Source organism: Euleptes europaea, chromosome 14, assembly GCF_029931775.1.
Source record: "Euleptes europaea isolate rEulEur1 chromosome 14, rEulEur1.hap1, whole genome shotgun sequence".
Classification (NCBI taxonomy): Eukaryota; Metazoa; Chordata; class Lepidosauria; order Squamata; family Sphaerodactylidae; genus Euleptes; species Euleptes europaea.
In genome coordinates this window covers 35690921-35706492 of record NC_079325.1, presented here as the reverse complement: position 1 = coordinate 35706492, position 15572 = coordinate 35690921, and the positions used below count along the sequence as shown (strand labels likewise).

The 15572-nt window shown below is 43.9% G+C and overlaps 1 protein-coding gene across 1 annotated transcript in view; it reads right to left on the bottom strand.

Moving 5' to 3' along the window:
* DENND1A (DENN domain containing 1A) overlaps window positions 1-15572 on the bottom strand; it is a 263127-nt gene that overhangs the window by 112710 nt on the left and 134845 nt on the right. Inside the window, exons 6-9 of the mRNA XM_056860470.1 lie at window positions 11970-12039; window positions 11491-11571; window positions 8733-8786; window positions 2063-2173 (exon numbers count right to left, since the gene is read on the bottom strand). Of these exons, the coding sequence (XP_056716448.1) occupies window positions 2063-2173; window positions 8733-8786; window positions 11491-11571; window positions 11970-12039 (316 nt within the window). The remainder of the gene's footprint in view (window positions 1-2062; window positions 2174-8732; window positions 8787-11490; window positions 11572-11969; window positions 12040-15572) is intronic.

Sequence of the window (15572 nt, the reverse complement as noted above, 5' to 3'; positions counted from 1 at the left end):
TAAGTGTTAATTGGTCAATCTCTGATCCCAGCAACCTTGCTTGACTTTCTCACACGGGCAGGCTCTATAAACCAGATACTTTCGGTACAGAATGAGGGGATACCACATCCCTCCCGTAATTGTTTGTTCCTCCGCAACTCCTCATTTCTCTCAATCTCCCCTTAAGCAACCCTGCCAACCACCCAATATAGGGCAGAGTTCGCCTCTGAGCGAATAAGGAACCAACTACAGATAAGCACCAAGACAGGAGAAAATTGTTCGATAACTTTCCAGGACTTTGGTTTCTTCGAAGCACAGTTGGAAGCCAAATAATGCTTCTTGTTCCTATGGCTGCAGGTGGCAGGGAGCCCCCGGCCCCAGCCCAACACTTCCAGCCTGCCTCAAAAAGCCGTCATTCCAATCTTTCCTCCCGCATTGAAGAGAAGAAAATGCAGCAAGAACAGATTCCCCCTCCTTCATCCCCCTCCTCAACACTGCTCAGAAGCTAAACATGTTTTTAAGTGCCTTGGAAGGGGGAAGAGAAGGAGGAGAGAGATAAACAGAAGCCAGTCTGTGAATGAGCTCCTTTGGGAAACAGAGACCTTTAGAGATTTTAAAAACATCAAAAAAAAGCCCTTGCAGCCCTACGTCTTGGAGTCAACGTTCCCATCCTAATATATATATATATTTTAGTTTTGCTTTCAAATCAGATTCACGTATGAAATGCCTGAAGCCCTGAGCAAAGACCCTGTGTAACATACACCACTGCACCTAATGCTTATCACTTTCTCTACTAACTGGCTTTACCCATTGCCACAACTAGGGAAGGAGCAGGAGAACTGCTCAGAGATGGGTTGGCAGCAATGGCTTGTTTCCTCCAGCTTATCTAGCAACAGGTGCCGCTCTTTTCCTCTTCATTAACTTCAGTAGGGTTTGTTTCCGTTTTACCCATCACCTGTTTTCTGGGCATAATAATGGCTGCAATCAAGAGTGGACTCTAGGACTTCAGAATCGCTCATGGGCCAGATAATAGCAGACAACAAGGAAACAGGAGCTTCAAAAATGCCTTTCAAGTATTTAAGTCTGCAGCATTAAGGAGAAAAAATTTGATTCACCATTTATCGAGGAAAACCATAAAAAAATCAATCAAATATCCATTTACAGAGGAGACCGCAAGAAAAACTTAATATTTTGTTCTGTTCGGGAAACAAAAAAATCACAAGCTTATTGACTGCTAAAACCTTGAAATACACAGATCTAAACTTTGAACTAAACCAAGCCGTGTGTGTGTGTGTGTGTGTGTGTGTGTGTGTATGTGTTGTGTTTTTTAAAGTAATGATGTGGGGCCATTTTTAGAGCTGATGGGCCTTTGAGTGGGCTGCGGCTTTCATCTCTCAGGTACTTGATGGACCCTAAGTAGCATTAAGCCTGCATCCTTGTCCAACAAAATTACGAAAAATGCAGTGCTCACACACAGTATCATCCGCCCTTAGAGTTTATCAAGAGAAGGTCACGAGAAGATCCTTCTGAAAGCATTTATCAGTTTTTTAAAGAAAAAAAATTAGAGCATCAGGCCGCAAAACAGGCCACTGCCAACGCCACAAATGTTATTATGAAGCACCTGCATCAAGAGAGAAAAGTTTGTATTTCAAACATTTCAGAGGCCAAGGGAACCCAGCAAAGCCCCCCACCAACCCGACACAAATGAAAGAGACTGCTAAGATGGCCATTCAACGCACACAAAAACCCCAGCCAGGAGTTGCAGCAAGTCAGTTGCGGGGGGCAGTCATCCTAAGGCAAGGAGCATGCTGGCAGAAGGGGCAAGAGCCCTAGGCCCCCACCCCAGCTGGAAGGCACCAAGTAGTACTTCAACGCATTTTTATATAGCACTCCACCTATCCTCCAAGCAATGCACATGGGGGGCCTCCCATTTTATCCTCACATCAATCTACCGGCTTTACACCGACTGGCCAGCTAGCCTGTCGCATTGTTGTTCCACAGTGGCCCTCCCAAGACTCCCCCCACCCCAGGAACCATCAAGTCCTTGCTCAAACAGAAGCATGCGCCTCCCCTATTTACTTACAGTGCTTAGCTTACTACAGCAAATGAGGATACGTCGTTCGTACAGCATACTGGCGTAGAGGTGCAGCATATTGTTCACATCCACAGCTACAAAATACTCAGTCAGATTTCTCTAGGGAAAGAAGCAAGAAAGAGCTTCATTTTTAAAAGCCAAGCACGTGAAATAAGCATACCCAGAAGAAACTCTTACACAAAAGCTGCCACAACAGGATCTGTGATTAGAATTATTTTCTGTTAGATATTGCAAGCCGGAGTTCAAAGCCCCATCTGGCCTTTCCTGTAATCCTAGACAGGGAAGGGTTAAGGGGGCTTATCCAAGGTGCAACTCCAAGAATCATGGAGGGCACTGGCCTAGCAAAACGTGCCAATTTATACCACGAAAGGACCTGGCCATTAAGGTTTCCAAGAAACTGAGCAAGAAGCAGCTTCATAATATAGTGATCAGGAATGACAGCTGGGTAGACGGCCACAAAGCCAAGCAGAATCACATGCTGGAGAGCTCAGCTGATCTTTTTATATATTGCTATAAGGTACAAAACACAACCATGAGTGAGAGTGTTAATAAAAGCACATTTAGGTTCGTTTTAAAATTCAAAGTGAGACCTTACATCTTTGGAAAACCAAGTAAACAAGAACACACACACGTATACTAAAAAAAAAATGACAAACAGCAAATAGAATTTAGAAGCATGGAGAAGCCCATTAGCACTTTTGACAGATCCAAAGATAACTCTTAAAAACCCCCAATACTTGGCCCGAGGAGTTTGCCAAGAAGCTTCATACTGTGCAGAAATATGTTCCACAGCTTGCAGTCCAAATACAAAGGGAAAGCTACAGACAAAAAATTAAGCCGGGGCTTTGCAGAGATCTGTTGTGTTTTGTGATTTTTTTAAAAAAATTAACACACAGCAATACACACACACACACACTGGATAATAAAAGGGCACGTCAGTACACCAGAGTCACTCAGATCTCATTAAACAGCTTGTGATGGGGTGGCGAATACCACATCCAGGTAGAAAAAGAAAGACAGAACAGATTTTGTCAAAAGCCTCACTCAACTAGCAGGTCCTCCTTTCTTTCCGGTACTTCTTGTTCCATCTGTGCTGATTAGGCAAGATGTTTGTATCTAAACAGAAGCTATTCAGAAGCTGTCGCTGCTTCATGGCTCAGTGATAGTAAGAATACTACATGGAGACCACACCATAGGGTTGACCTATGACACCTTAGTGTCTGAGGTGGAAAATCCGACTACTGTATCGCCATTTGCTCAGGCACGTGTGAATTAGGTTTGTGCAAGAGATGGAGTACGCTGCAAGAGTCAAATCTGTCTCCTGCTCCGCTGCTGGCAGAAGCAGATACCTGTGTAAGAAAGCTTAGTCCAAAAATGGCAGAAGGGGAAGTTAGCAGAGCAAATGCAAAAAGAGGATGTGACAATTTAATAGGGATTGGTTGAGTTTCCAGGGCTTCATAAAAAGCGACCGCACAAGACAGTGCTTACAATCCCTGACAGAGGAACTTTTAGAATAGTGTACTTATGCTCAACAAAAAGCTGCCAGCGATGAGAGATCAAAGACTGTGGGGCATGCTTCAACCCTAGTGCAGCCAGTGAAGGAACTACAAGATTCGTGCACGATGGATGATGAACATCGAGAGTGGCACAAGAATTGAGCGGGAAGAAAGCTAGATTGGCTGTGCGGATACAGCAAGGTAGTTCTCCCCATAAGAGACAGTGGAACGAAGGAGGGTGTATTAGGGGGAAATTGGGACCTGCGTGTTTTTTGGAGCTGTCATACCTTGCAGGGAAGGCCTGCAGCGGGTAGACCCACCAGTTAACACTGCTACCCAATGGGAATTCACTTATCATCATCATCATCATCATCATCATATTACACAGCAGCCTCTGTCAAAAGTGAGGAGGATCAGGCCTCACTCAGAGCGGGCAGGATCGTACACTATTAGGAAAATCCCCACTATTCCTCTTACACAGAAACAGACTCAGTTAAAGCACAGTTTATTCAGCAACAGAAAAACAGACAGAGCACTGTCAGAAACCTTCCGTCACCTCCCAAGAGGCAAGAGACCGTTTCCTTCCCAAGGGCTAGTTCCTTCCCAGCCTCCCGAGGCAGTTAAGTGTCTGCCACAGAGCCACACACACACTGAGAAGCTCGATATACCTGTCCTATTAGATCAGAAGAGCGTGCTACAATTCCCAGGGGGTCAGAGGGGAGGGCCGGCAGCAACTCCCCTTAGCAAGAGGAAAGACAACCCTTTGAACTAACAGTCCCTCACACCTGCATTACATCATCCTGGTCATGATAAACACATGTGTATCTGTATGTTCTGCATGTTCAGTGCGTGTTGCAGTTGTTTTGGACAGACCCTTCTGGGGTTTTATCTGGACTTTTGGTACTGTATGTTCCCCTAGGGCAGGCCTCCAAAGGGGTCCTACTCCTCTACAACAAACAAGTAACATTCCAGGGCTTTATTGGTCTCTTGCTGGCACAATATGATACACTTCTTTCTGGAGAGCCAGGCTGTTTCTGTGCTTCTAGGAAAGGCAGAGAGGCTTAGATGATTCTAACATGGCTGTGCTCTGGATAACAGAAAAGGCCTAGATAAGGCACATGAAATGGCTCATAAATGACAGGAAAACAGCTCTGCGTAGCAGGGAAGATGGCTCTGTGCTGCAGGGTTGGTATTCTTGTCTGTCAAGTGTGGCCTCAAAAGTGGGATACACCAAGAAGGCATAAACAGAGCTGATCTACTGTGAGAAAAGGATACAAGAGTGAGAAAGTTGGACACATAAATACTCAAGTCCCAGCGAGGACCACTCTTCAAGCACAGGGAGTGCCCTAAAATGCAGAGCCGGACAGCTGTGAGAGAAACCAAATCCTCTTACCGGCTGTAATAATTAAAGGACCAGCTCTGCAGCAACTTACTGTTTTGGAGCTTTTCTTTAAAGGAATTAATCCAGTTAACTGCAGTTAAACTTGTACTGATCTAGTTCCTAGCCAAGACTGAAGATTAAAGCTAACTGTAAACCAGACCCTTAACTAAGCAAGAAGCAGAGATTGTTAAGTCAGAAGCAACACAGAGAATCACTTCCAACGTTGCATCGTTTCTCCATGCAGCCCTATGTTTCTTCTCCAGGTCTAACCAAGGCAAAGTAACTTGCAGAAGCCAAACACTGGCAATATTGTTCAAATGGATTTTGTTTCCTTGGTCTGAAATGCTTTTAGCACAGAGAATTCACAACCCAGGCTAGTAAAGAAGATTGCTGTTGTCACAACTAAAAATCTACTTGTACCATATGTGTACAAAGCATTATTCGAGTCACAAGAGAGCTGGAGAAAAAGACAGGCTCAGAAAATGAGGAATGCCAAGAAGAAACTGCCAATATAGTGGAGAAACTGCCAATATAGTGGAGAATGTATCATCAACCAGCCTTGAACTCAACAGGCTTTCCCTCTTCAGCATTTGTTTTGAATTTGCTCTTTTTACTCCAAGACTCACACTTGCAAAGTTTATGAAGCTATATTTTTCATTACATCCACTACTCTGTTTTTCCCCCCAGAATGCTTTCAGCTTTCTTAAGGTAACTTCTCTGGACACACCTCAAGAACATTGCTGTGGACCCCACCCAAACACTGCTTTAGTCATTCCCCAACACCCATTCTCCTTCCCTGACCTACACCAACACTAAAAGAAGATGCCTTCAAGTACAGTAAGTTACACCGTTTCCACAGACTGAACGTCCAGTTTTTAAAAATCCTTTCCAAGTTTTTCTGGCATAGAGCCTTTGGGGTTTTATAATGTCCTTTGATTCACAAGAATTCAGAATATCTACTGATCAAATGTTATGGGAAGTTGACTCATAAATTAGGGTTCCAGCCAACTAACGCTAGCAGACAGAACAGGCAGAGGGTGGGAAAAAGACTGTTTCAAAAGACAACTTGTGTGTGTGTGTGTGCACGCACATGTGCACACAAACATGTGGTTTTGTACATAACCAGCCACAAAAGCTTCAAAGCAAGAGGTTGAAGAAAATATACTTGGCATGTTACTGCTGCATGTGCTTCACTTTACCCCCATGTAAACTGAATACAGCACATTTTTTTTCAACAGGAAGGGGGGGGGTAGAGAACTGGTTACTAACCTTTAATGGTTTGGGGTTTTTTTCCATGGCCAGCCAGGAATCCACACACACAGGTTTTACACCTGTGCACAGTACACCTTTAGAAAATCCAGATCTCAAAGCTTTGGAGCCGGCAAGCTACACGCCTTCAGGGGGAAGTATTCCCTAACTCTAAGCACAGACCTCCTTTGGAACTGAGAAACAATCAGAATAGAACTGAAGGTGTTGTTAGGATGGAGGGACCTCTTTGATCACCCCGTCTATGAGAGGGTAACAACCTCTCACAGAAGGACAGACTGTAGGAAATGTACCTCCTCATGCAATCCAATCCTGCAGGAGGGAGGCATCTATCCAACAATTCATTTGTCTATAGGTTAAAGTTCTGACTTGCACAGCACAATCCAGCTGAATTAAGGTTAAATTAGTGGTTCAATATGATCTCCTCCTAGATACTCACAAATTGTCAGCCTGTATGCAAAAAGAGTCAGAAATAGGAGTGGTAAGTGGTGGAAGAAGTCAATGATTCCCCCTTTGAAGCCTATCCTGAACTCCAAGGTGGAGGGATTTAGGCTTAAACCATGAGTAGACTCTTCTTGATAACACAGCATGGTAATGATTTGAAGGAGTCCTATTCTGTTGGAAGGCAAGCAACCCAATGACCTCAAAACCAGGATCAGCTCTTGGGAGACTAAGAAACCAAAGGACAAACCCCGCTGAATTAGCTGCACATGAAGCTGCCTTCTACTGAATCAGACCCTTGGTCCATCAAAGTCAGCATTGTCTACTCAGACCAGCAGCGGCTCTCCAGGGCAAAGGTCTTTCGCATCACCTACTTGCCTAGTCTCTTTAACTGGAGATGCCGGGGATTGAACCTGGGTCTTTCTGCATGCCATGCAGATGCTCTACCACTGAGCCACGGCCCCTCCCCTTGCAGACATGGTGTCTCTGTCCAGAGACCGATCCATTTGTGTACTGAAGAAACTTCCTTCATAAAAAAAATATGGGGCAGTTTCTGGAACTAGGGTAGTGGAATACAACCAAGCATAGCAAGAGGAATCCTGCCATAGATTTCATGCTACATTATGTATACATCATCCGTGTGTAGTGCTTCAGATATATACAACCAATATATACCTTCCTTTTCAAACACCCTAGAACTAAACAACTGGCTATTGAAGCATCTCTACATAAAGAATGGCCAAAACTTTACAGAGTTCCTATTGTTAAGCAAGACAGAGAACTTTATATTATGAGCTGAAAGTTTCACTCTGTTGCAGCTGTCTTGCTGTACATTTCCAGGTAACATCTGCATGTCTCACTATCCCAATTTCCCAAGGCAAGGAGGTCTGATCACCTCTGAGAGACTAAACGCCGGCTTGCAAAGTGTTTCAAGCTGAAGCCCTCTACCTAGCATCAAGAAATGTGGTTTCATGGCTTGACTTTCAAAACTTCTTCCTCTCTAGTCTTGTACTTCAACAAATTAAAATTGTTTCTTGCCTACAAACCTTGATTTAGAATCCCAGTTGGAAGCAAGAAACAAAAGCACAAACTGCAGTTCGCTTGTGTTGTTTGAAAGCATCCAATGGCACCCAGTTAACTTCATGGTGGAATGGGGATTTGAACCCAGGTGTCTGCAGCCCGAGTCCAGCATGCTGACTAGTACACCACAGTGACTTGTGAAGATCAACACACTGGATCTTCTGCTCTCCTTTTCCTTTAGTACTTCCCACTCTTGGAGGTTTCCTACCCAGACACTCTCCTGATCAACAGTTGTTTAGCAGACACCAGGCTTGAGCATCTGGCTCTCAAGCCCATCATGATCTGGACACCATGTGTCCAGAGGACTGCCTCTGCTTACTAAGTGAAATGGCCCAATGATTCTGCAGCCTCTTAAAGGCAGATGCATTTTCCCCCATTTATATGTCAAAAGGTTCCTTCCAGAAAGTCACAGCTGGTTATTCTGCTTCAGAGCCCCCATAAAGCTTACCATTTGGGGCATTTTTTAAACATTTACTAACCAGCATCCAGTGGGCTGTTGGTCCAATTTCATCATGGAGCCTTTTAATGTTTGGTCTCCATTTTTCTTACTACTTCTCACAGTGGGAAGGGGCAGGCCAGTTTTCAAAGCCAGCAGAGGGAGCACAATACTTGATTTTGGGGACAATTGCCTGGACACAGCAGAAACTTGCAGCCTGATTATTGCTTTTCACAAAGGGTGGGTAAAAAACCAATGTTTATGATCCCTCCCCCTTCAGTACATGTCAGATTTTACAATGCAGATGCCAGTATCTTACAAATTGCCATCTGATAGGTTTTTAACATTCTCTTTCTGTTTTAAGATAATGACATACAGCTACATTTCTTTGAGGCTTTTAAGACGATTGTACTAAAGTCACTTTTGAAAATGGGAGCTGTCACAGCTGTACTGAGGCTGACGAGTCACACTGTCCCCAGTTTGAGATCTTGGGTGTCTCCCCAACCCTTCAGTGAAGTGAACTCTGGCCAATGTGATACTCCAGGAAGCATTACTTACATTTTCAGGTATGCTGGGAAGTTCTCTGGTGTCAGGCACAGTAAAATAAGAGTGCTGTGGAAGAAGAAGAGTCTCAGAGACACATCTTAAAATACAATAGAAACTAAAATAACACAGCAAAACCTCAACAATACAAGCCATACAAAACTACAGTGCTCCTTCCTCTACAGTCACTAGCTCTGTATGAGTCTGCAACTAATTTCTCCCCCCAAGTCTTGTCACGCAATGGTCTTTGTGCTGGCTTATGTTTCTTCCCCAGGCATGAGGCAGAGAGAGACACAAGGGAGATAAAAATGCTATCTTCTTCATGATCCTATTACATTTAATTACTTTGCTTTAATGATACCTTCATATAATACATGTGGAAGGGTAAGTTCTGAAGTTTCACAGAATTTTTACTCAGATATACTGGAAGCTTGAATTATTATATTTTCTATTTTTACTGGTCTTGGACTGTATTAAACTTAATTTAATTTACTCAGGTAGAATGGAACAAACAAAAAAACCAAAAAACATTAAAGTGAGTTGCAGTTGGCGAAAGCATTGCGTTGCTGAGGTCCAATATGCAAAGTTAAGCCACATCAGACCATGTTTTTGGTTCTGGTGGTTGAAAAAGAGGCTGGTAGAATCACTACAGCTGGAGCTAGGCAGGGTGGATATCTAGAGGTCAATGTTTCGGTGCCCTGCACCATAGCTCTTTGCTCCTTGCAATAATGAGCAGAAGCAAAATTAGTGATTTGTACCTACTCTTGTAGTAACCTGTAATGTCGATTTTCTAGACAACACTACAACGCTTTTTAGCACAGAGTACTCACAACTAACTTGATGTGATGATGCACCAGTGCTGCAATTTGCAGCATGAATGCTATTTTGTGTTGTGCTTTTACAAGCCTGTCCCATATATGTTGTTTATTTGCCACTGCAGCACCTTGTGAACAGCATATGGACTAAAAACACCCAGCAGTAAAGGCAAGTTCACTAAAGTGAAAACAGGTAAAACAGCCCTTACTCCACAAACCTGTCATCATCTTAATTTGGCTAGAAAGGGGCTGGATGCCAGAAAGAGAGTGAGGGTACAGGAAAAGTAGCTGATGGTAATGAGTAGGGAAGGGAGAGGGATTGGAGTTGTACGAAACAAGCCTGGATCCATAACTTGGTTTGGAAACAGCCAGGCAAAGAAAGGCAGAGCCTGAAAGAAGCTCAGCTTCTGAGCTCCGCTTTGATATCCTTTTCCTGCTCCACTGCCCATGAAATGTCCAAGGCAAAGGGAGGTCAAGAGCATTCCTTGAGCGCACTGGAATGCAATGCCCAAAACATACCAGCGTCTCCCCCTGCCTGTCTTCTGTATCAGACACACATGCTGCGTAAGGAATAGCTGGTCTCAGTGCCGCTGAGATTGTCTCTAACACCAGACCAAACAACTTCTACCTGCCGACTGACATTATGGAGCAAAGCAACCAGGGAGCTTTTTGGAGTCAGTGGTAGGTGTGGAAACTCTAAACTGAGGAGAGTTTTCAGACTCTGATTTAATGATCACAGCTGAGAAAACAGATGCCACCATTCAGAACTTCTCTGCAAAGCTCCACTAAAAGCACATAACAACCCATCCAATTTGTCCTTGTTGAGATGGCAGCAAAGCAATTCTGTCGCTGCGCAGTTTATAAAAGAGAGTCCTCATGAAAGGCACTACCTCATACAAAAGGGCGCAGAGACAGAGAATCCAAACCTTTCCAGCTTTAAGCTCTACACAGAGCTTCTCTTCAGGAGGAAACTGGTGCCTGGTCTGGGAAGTGGGGGGACACCAGCACTCCAGAATCTGCTCTGACTTGCATGGGCTTCCCAGTGTATGTACTGATTTATAAAGCTGAAAATGGCAAGGGCCCAGCAAGCATAGGATGTGCATTCACATCAACTCAGAAATTGGACAGGAATGCCCTCATTTCAACAGCATTGATACCTGGAATGGAAGGCTGTCCCACTTTCATTAAATTGCTTCACTCCTTGGAAGACCCTCTATGGGTCAAGCATGAGCCTTCAATGGCATTGCTTCCCTTCCTCACCTGGAGGAGCAAAGTCATATGCATGGATGTATCAGAATATTAGTCTCCACTAATATTCTGATACATCCATGCATATGACTTTGCTCCTCCAGTAGGTACCACCATCAGCTGTCCAAAGGTCGACTGCTGCCTTTGTTGCCACATTTGCCTAGAACTGCCTCCCAGAAAACCTGCGTGATGTCACTCCTCTCACTTCCTTCTCCCCACCCCCCCCCACAAACCCCCCTTTCCTTTGGTACAACCCCTCAGTCATTGCCCCCTACTGAAACTAAATGGAAGCATGTGTGACTAGATGGAAAGCAAATTCTTCCCTCATTGAATTCTACCACCACTTCCCTCCCTTCCCTCAAATTTTATCCTGAAACCTCCTTGGGGCTGGGGCCCACCTTCCTGTACTCCGTAAAGCAATAGACATATCGATGGAACAATTTATCATTCACTTTCAAAATGAGCTCCCCCGCCCCCGACTCACATGCTTAAGCAGATTAAGATAACATGGGACTGCAGATTTCAGATATCTGTGTATTTTAGCCTTTCCAATGGTTTTGTAATTTCATTCTTCATGGGGGCATCTTAAAGATGGGCTAGCTATTTATCGGAGAAATACTAAAACTGTTATCATTGGAGGGCACCTTGTTGCTTCCTCTTTAAGGATGGAGATGATGCCTTGGATTTGCTGTGTCACATGTGCTACTTACCACGCTGAGATGCACAGATGTGCCAGGCTCAGGGATGGGCAGTTTATAAAGTGTTTCCAGGAGTTCATACCATTGGCTATCCTGGGGGTTAAAAGAGCATGTTTTAAATAGATGCTTTGACGCTGAGTTCCAGATGTCAGCAAAATTGTGTCGTTTATATATTTATTTCCAAAATGTATACCCTGCCTTTCAGCCTTTACAAGGGCTGCCAAGGCGGCTAACAAATTAAAACATACATAATAAAATTACATTATACAGCTACTGAAATCAACCTGCCTCCCAAACATCATTAAAACAGTTTTTAAAACAAAATACATATGAATGCATATTATATTTCCACGGGCGTCAGAACTGGGGATCTCTGGAATGAGGAACACCAGACTGGAATAGGTCAGGTCTCAACAGAGTCTTGGGTCTGTTGCCAACCAAAATTCACTCATTCATCCAGATGCAGAGAAACTGAAGTTTCATATATTTACCTGGCCCTTTGCTGTATAGTCTGCCAAGATGTTGAGCAGTTTATAAAAGACTTCAAACCATGGGAGATAACTAAAAACAAAAACACAAACACAAACACAATGAGGAAACCATGTTTTGATATATTTTAAATCAAAACATCATTCTGCATTGCAATTTTTTAAAAGCAAGCATAACACGGATGCAATTTTTGTAAAATCAGCAGCGCCTTAGTTGGATCTTTGGCAGCATCACACCTCGTTCTGTTACGTACTAGCCTGTAAAAAAAAGATCCGCTCTAAAAAAAAAAAAAAAGACATGACAGTTCCATCTCAACTTGTACGACATTTCTGTCTGACAAAACATTCACCCCACAAAGTCAGCAGCCAACCCCCGACGTGCACAGCAAGATCATCTTTAGTGGGGTTTAGTATCAGGCTTCCATGCCTGTTTTGGGGTCAAGTGTGTAATAACATAGAAAACACTCTGCTGGGAAATTCTCTTGAGGTCCAGCAGCCCAGAAAGCCACACAAGCCCAGCCCCTCCTTGCCAGGGGAAACCAAGTGTCAACAAGGGTTAAGGCACTGCTACAACACAGCTGCATATATCAGCCGCAGAGAAGTCAGTGCCCCAATGGTCAGGCCGCAGTAACAAATGAAGTGAGATGCAGCAGACGTGACAGATAATGGGAGCGGAGCTCTACTAGCAGCATCTGTCTGCAGCTTGGGAAGACTACCGTAAAATTTAAGGTTGCTTATCAACAATTTGCTGATAAGGAATTTTCACATTCTATGACAGCATTATCACATCCGTTAATAAGGTCCAAGAAACTCCAGGAGTTTCTGGCTACGAGCGGGCAGAAATACAATTACCAGTACAGGACGGCTTTTCTGAGTTTGGCACAGAATGTAAACATTCCAGGGGGATTAGAGGGACCATAAAGTTTTGACTCCCGTTTTAAGTCTCATAAACCTCAGAGTTAAGAGCTTCCCCAAAGAGCACCCGAAAGAGGCAGGCCCCTTGGAGAAAGAGCCTTGCTCAGAGATTAACATAGCAAACTCATTCAAGCAAAAGAGAAAGGGTGCTTTTTTTGTTTTTAATCATACCATAATTCAGGGAAAGCCACACTCAGGGCCTTTGTAATAGGAATTCTTTGAATAAATGGACTTCCTCTTTCACATGTCAGATCGTGCATACATAAAGAGACACACACACACACACACACACACGAGAGAGAGAGAGAGAGAGAGAGAGAGAGAGAGAGAGAGAGAGAGAGAGAGAGAGAGAGAGAGAGAGAGAGAGAGAGAGAGAGAGAGAGAGCTTCCTCTATAAAATGGAACAACCAAACAGGCGGAATGCAGGCATAAATATTTAAAGAAATATTGATACACATTTATGCTGTTTGAATTGACCCAAACAAGAAGAATGCACCTCTGGACAAGTGCAAAGTGCATTTCCCTCAACTGTGTACACTGGAACTATGCTGATTTCCACACAGCCTTGATTGTTTTTAGAACGTACAGTTAAGAATGAGCCTGTTTGGAGGCAACTTCACTAACACCATATGCTAAACAAATAAAATACATAAATAAAACAAGCAATACAGAAAAGACTAGCATGATCCTGGAAACAACATGCAAATCAATGATGCAATCCAATATTTAAAAAATAAAAATAAAAGGAGAGGATAGCTTAGTATATTTCCCAAGTTCCTCCATGAACTACTTGATGAGTATCTGGCCAGGGCAGGAGCACAGTTTTGAAACCAAAGTCCGGCCTTTGCCACTTCAAAAGAGAGGCTTGCTGGGACCATTCAGAGGTGCTCTGTATCTTACTAGAGGGGCCCACAGAACTTCCTGCATGGCTTCAATGCGCCCGTTGTGGTAGGTTTACACTCCATTCCCTTCAAGGGTGCCGGACCCAAGTTCCATGTTAACGCTGTCACTCAGCAGCCCAGTAAATAAGTTTACCAGAGGAGGCAACGCAGAACAAGGAGAAAGGTGTCCTTTATGGACACAAGCAAGTCTCTAAAACATTCTTTAAATCACTTCCAGTGTTTTACCAAGACCAGCTGGTCCAGTAAAAGGTATCGTCTCACTTGCTTTGTGGTTCCTGGACAACCGAGGGTTTATTTATCATTTCACACAAGCTGAATTGGTAAAGCTGCTGGCCGCAGTGCCTGAGGAATTTAAAAGGGAGTTGGGGAAGGAGACTTCTTTCACCTAACATCTTCTGTCACTGCAGGCATATTCAGCCTTTAAAAAGTTTCCACAGTCCTCCTCACAAGACCAGAAAGCAGCCAGTTACTTCTGACTAGTCGGGGCCTATTTACAACATTTTGGCCTCCTCAGCTCTGCAATATCCATTAGAGATTGCCCAACAAGGGCGTGCATAAATTGTTTTTGGGTGCGAAGTTATGCAACGCCTGCTTCATTTTGCACTTAGCCTTCATGCTCATCAACGGTCTTTCCTCTAAAAAGCTCAACGAGGCACGTGTGGAGCCATCCCATTTTCTTTCCACAATAACTCTGAGAGGTGGGCTAGTCTGAGGGTGCAACTCACCCAAGGTCAATGCCTGCAGCCCATGGTCAACGTTCGCCCCATTGCAAAACACTGCCTCTCGCTCTTTTGTAATATCAGCATCATACTCTGGTACGTTTCCATCACATTTCTTCACCACTATCACATATATGATTGGCCAAGACGCTTGCACACCTTGCAAGTTCACAAAAGCAGACGCAGCAGAAAGCCTGAGGGATGCAGTAAGAAAGGCAGCACTTTAACTTGCCAGGAGTGGGGGGGAAGAGAGGAGGCACATCTTAAAATAAAATCCCTTTTAAAAAAATCAGAGGACAAGTTGTGGGAGAACTCAGAACAGGGCATGAGGGGAACTGCAGTTTTGGGGATTCATACTTCTTAAGGCAGAAGCGAGGAAATGGCATGCCAAAATCCACATTTGAGAATGCTGAGCCCCACCCCTCGGAAGTTTCTCTTGCCTGAAACCCAAACAAATTTCATCATAGCTTTAGCGGCAGACGCCTGCATTGATGCAAGAACCCGAGAGAAAGAAATTGTTCACTTCTCCGCTCCATTTAGAACCCAGTGTGTCATTTTTTTTAACATTTAGTTCATTAATTTCATTTGCTATCTCCCAGGTTCACTGTGTTTGGTGTTTCACTCCTAGCCCAACGTGATTTTCAGAATAATGCTGCTGCTATACCAGGGGGGTAAAATTGTAAAGAAACTGGCAATCGGAAGGCAGGGGGAGGGCCCCAGTGTGCTACAAGAAATCTGTATGCTTGATATTTTTGTAGTCTGAAGGTGACATCAATACAACGCAGGCCCCTCAGGTACCTTTGCCACCTGGGGAATGGAACTGGATCTTGCAATGTATGAGGGACGTTAGGCTTCCAGAAAATTGGGAACATAGCAATTTCAAACAGTCAGTTTATTAACAAAACAGCCAACAGAAATATTGGCGCACACAGAAGCACTAAAGGTAGAACATCTAACAAAAGGTTTAGAAGCTCAGCTGATGGTTCTCTCTCAGGTGTAAGTATCAAATGTAACAGAGAGTGCCTTTGGGGACCTCGGCTATCTTTGCTAAGCAACCATGTTCTGGCTCT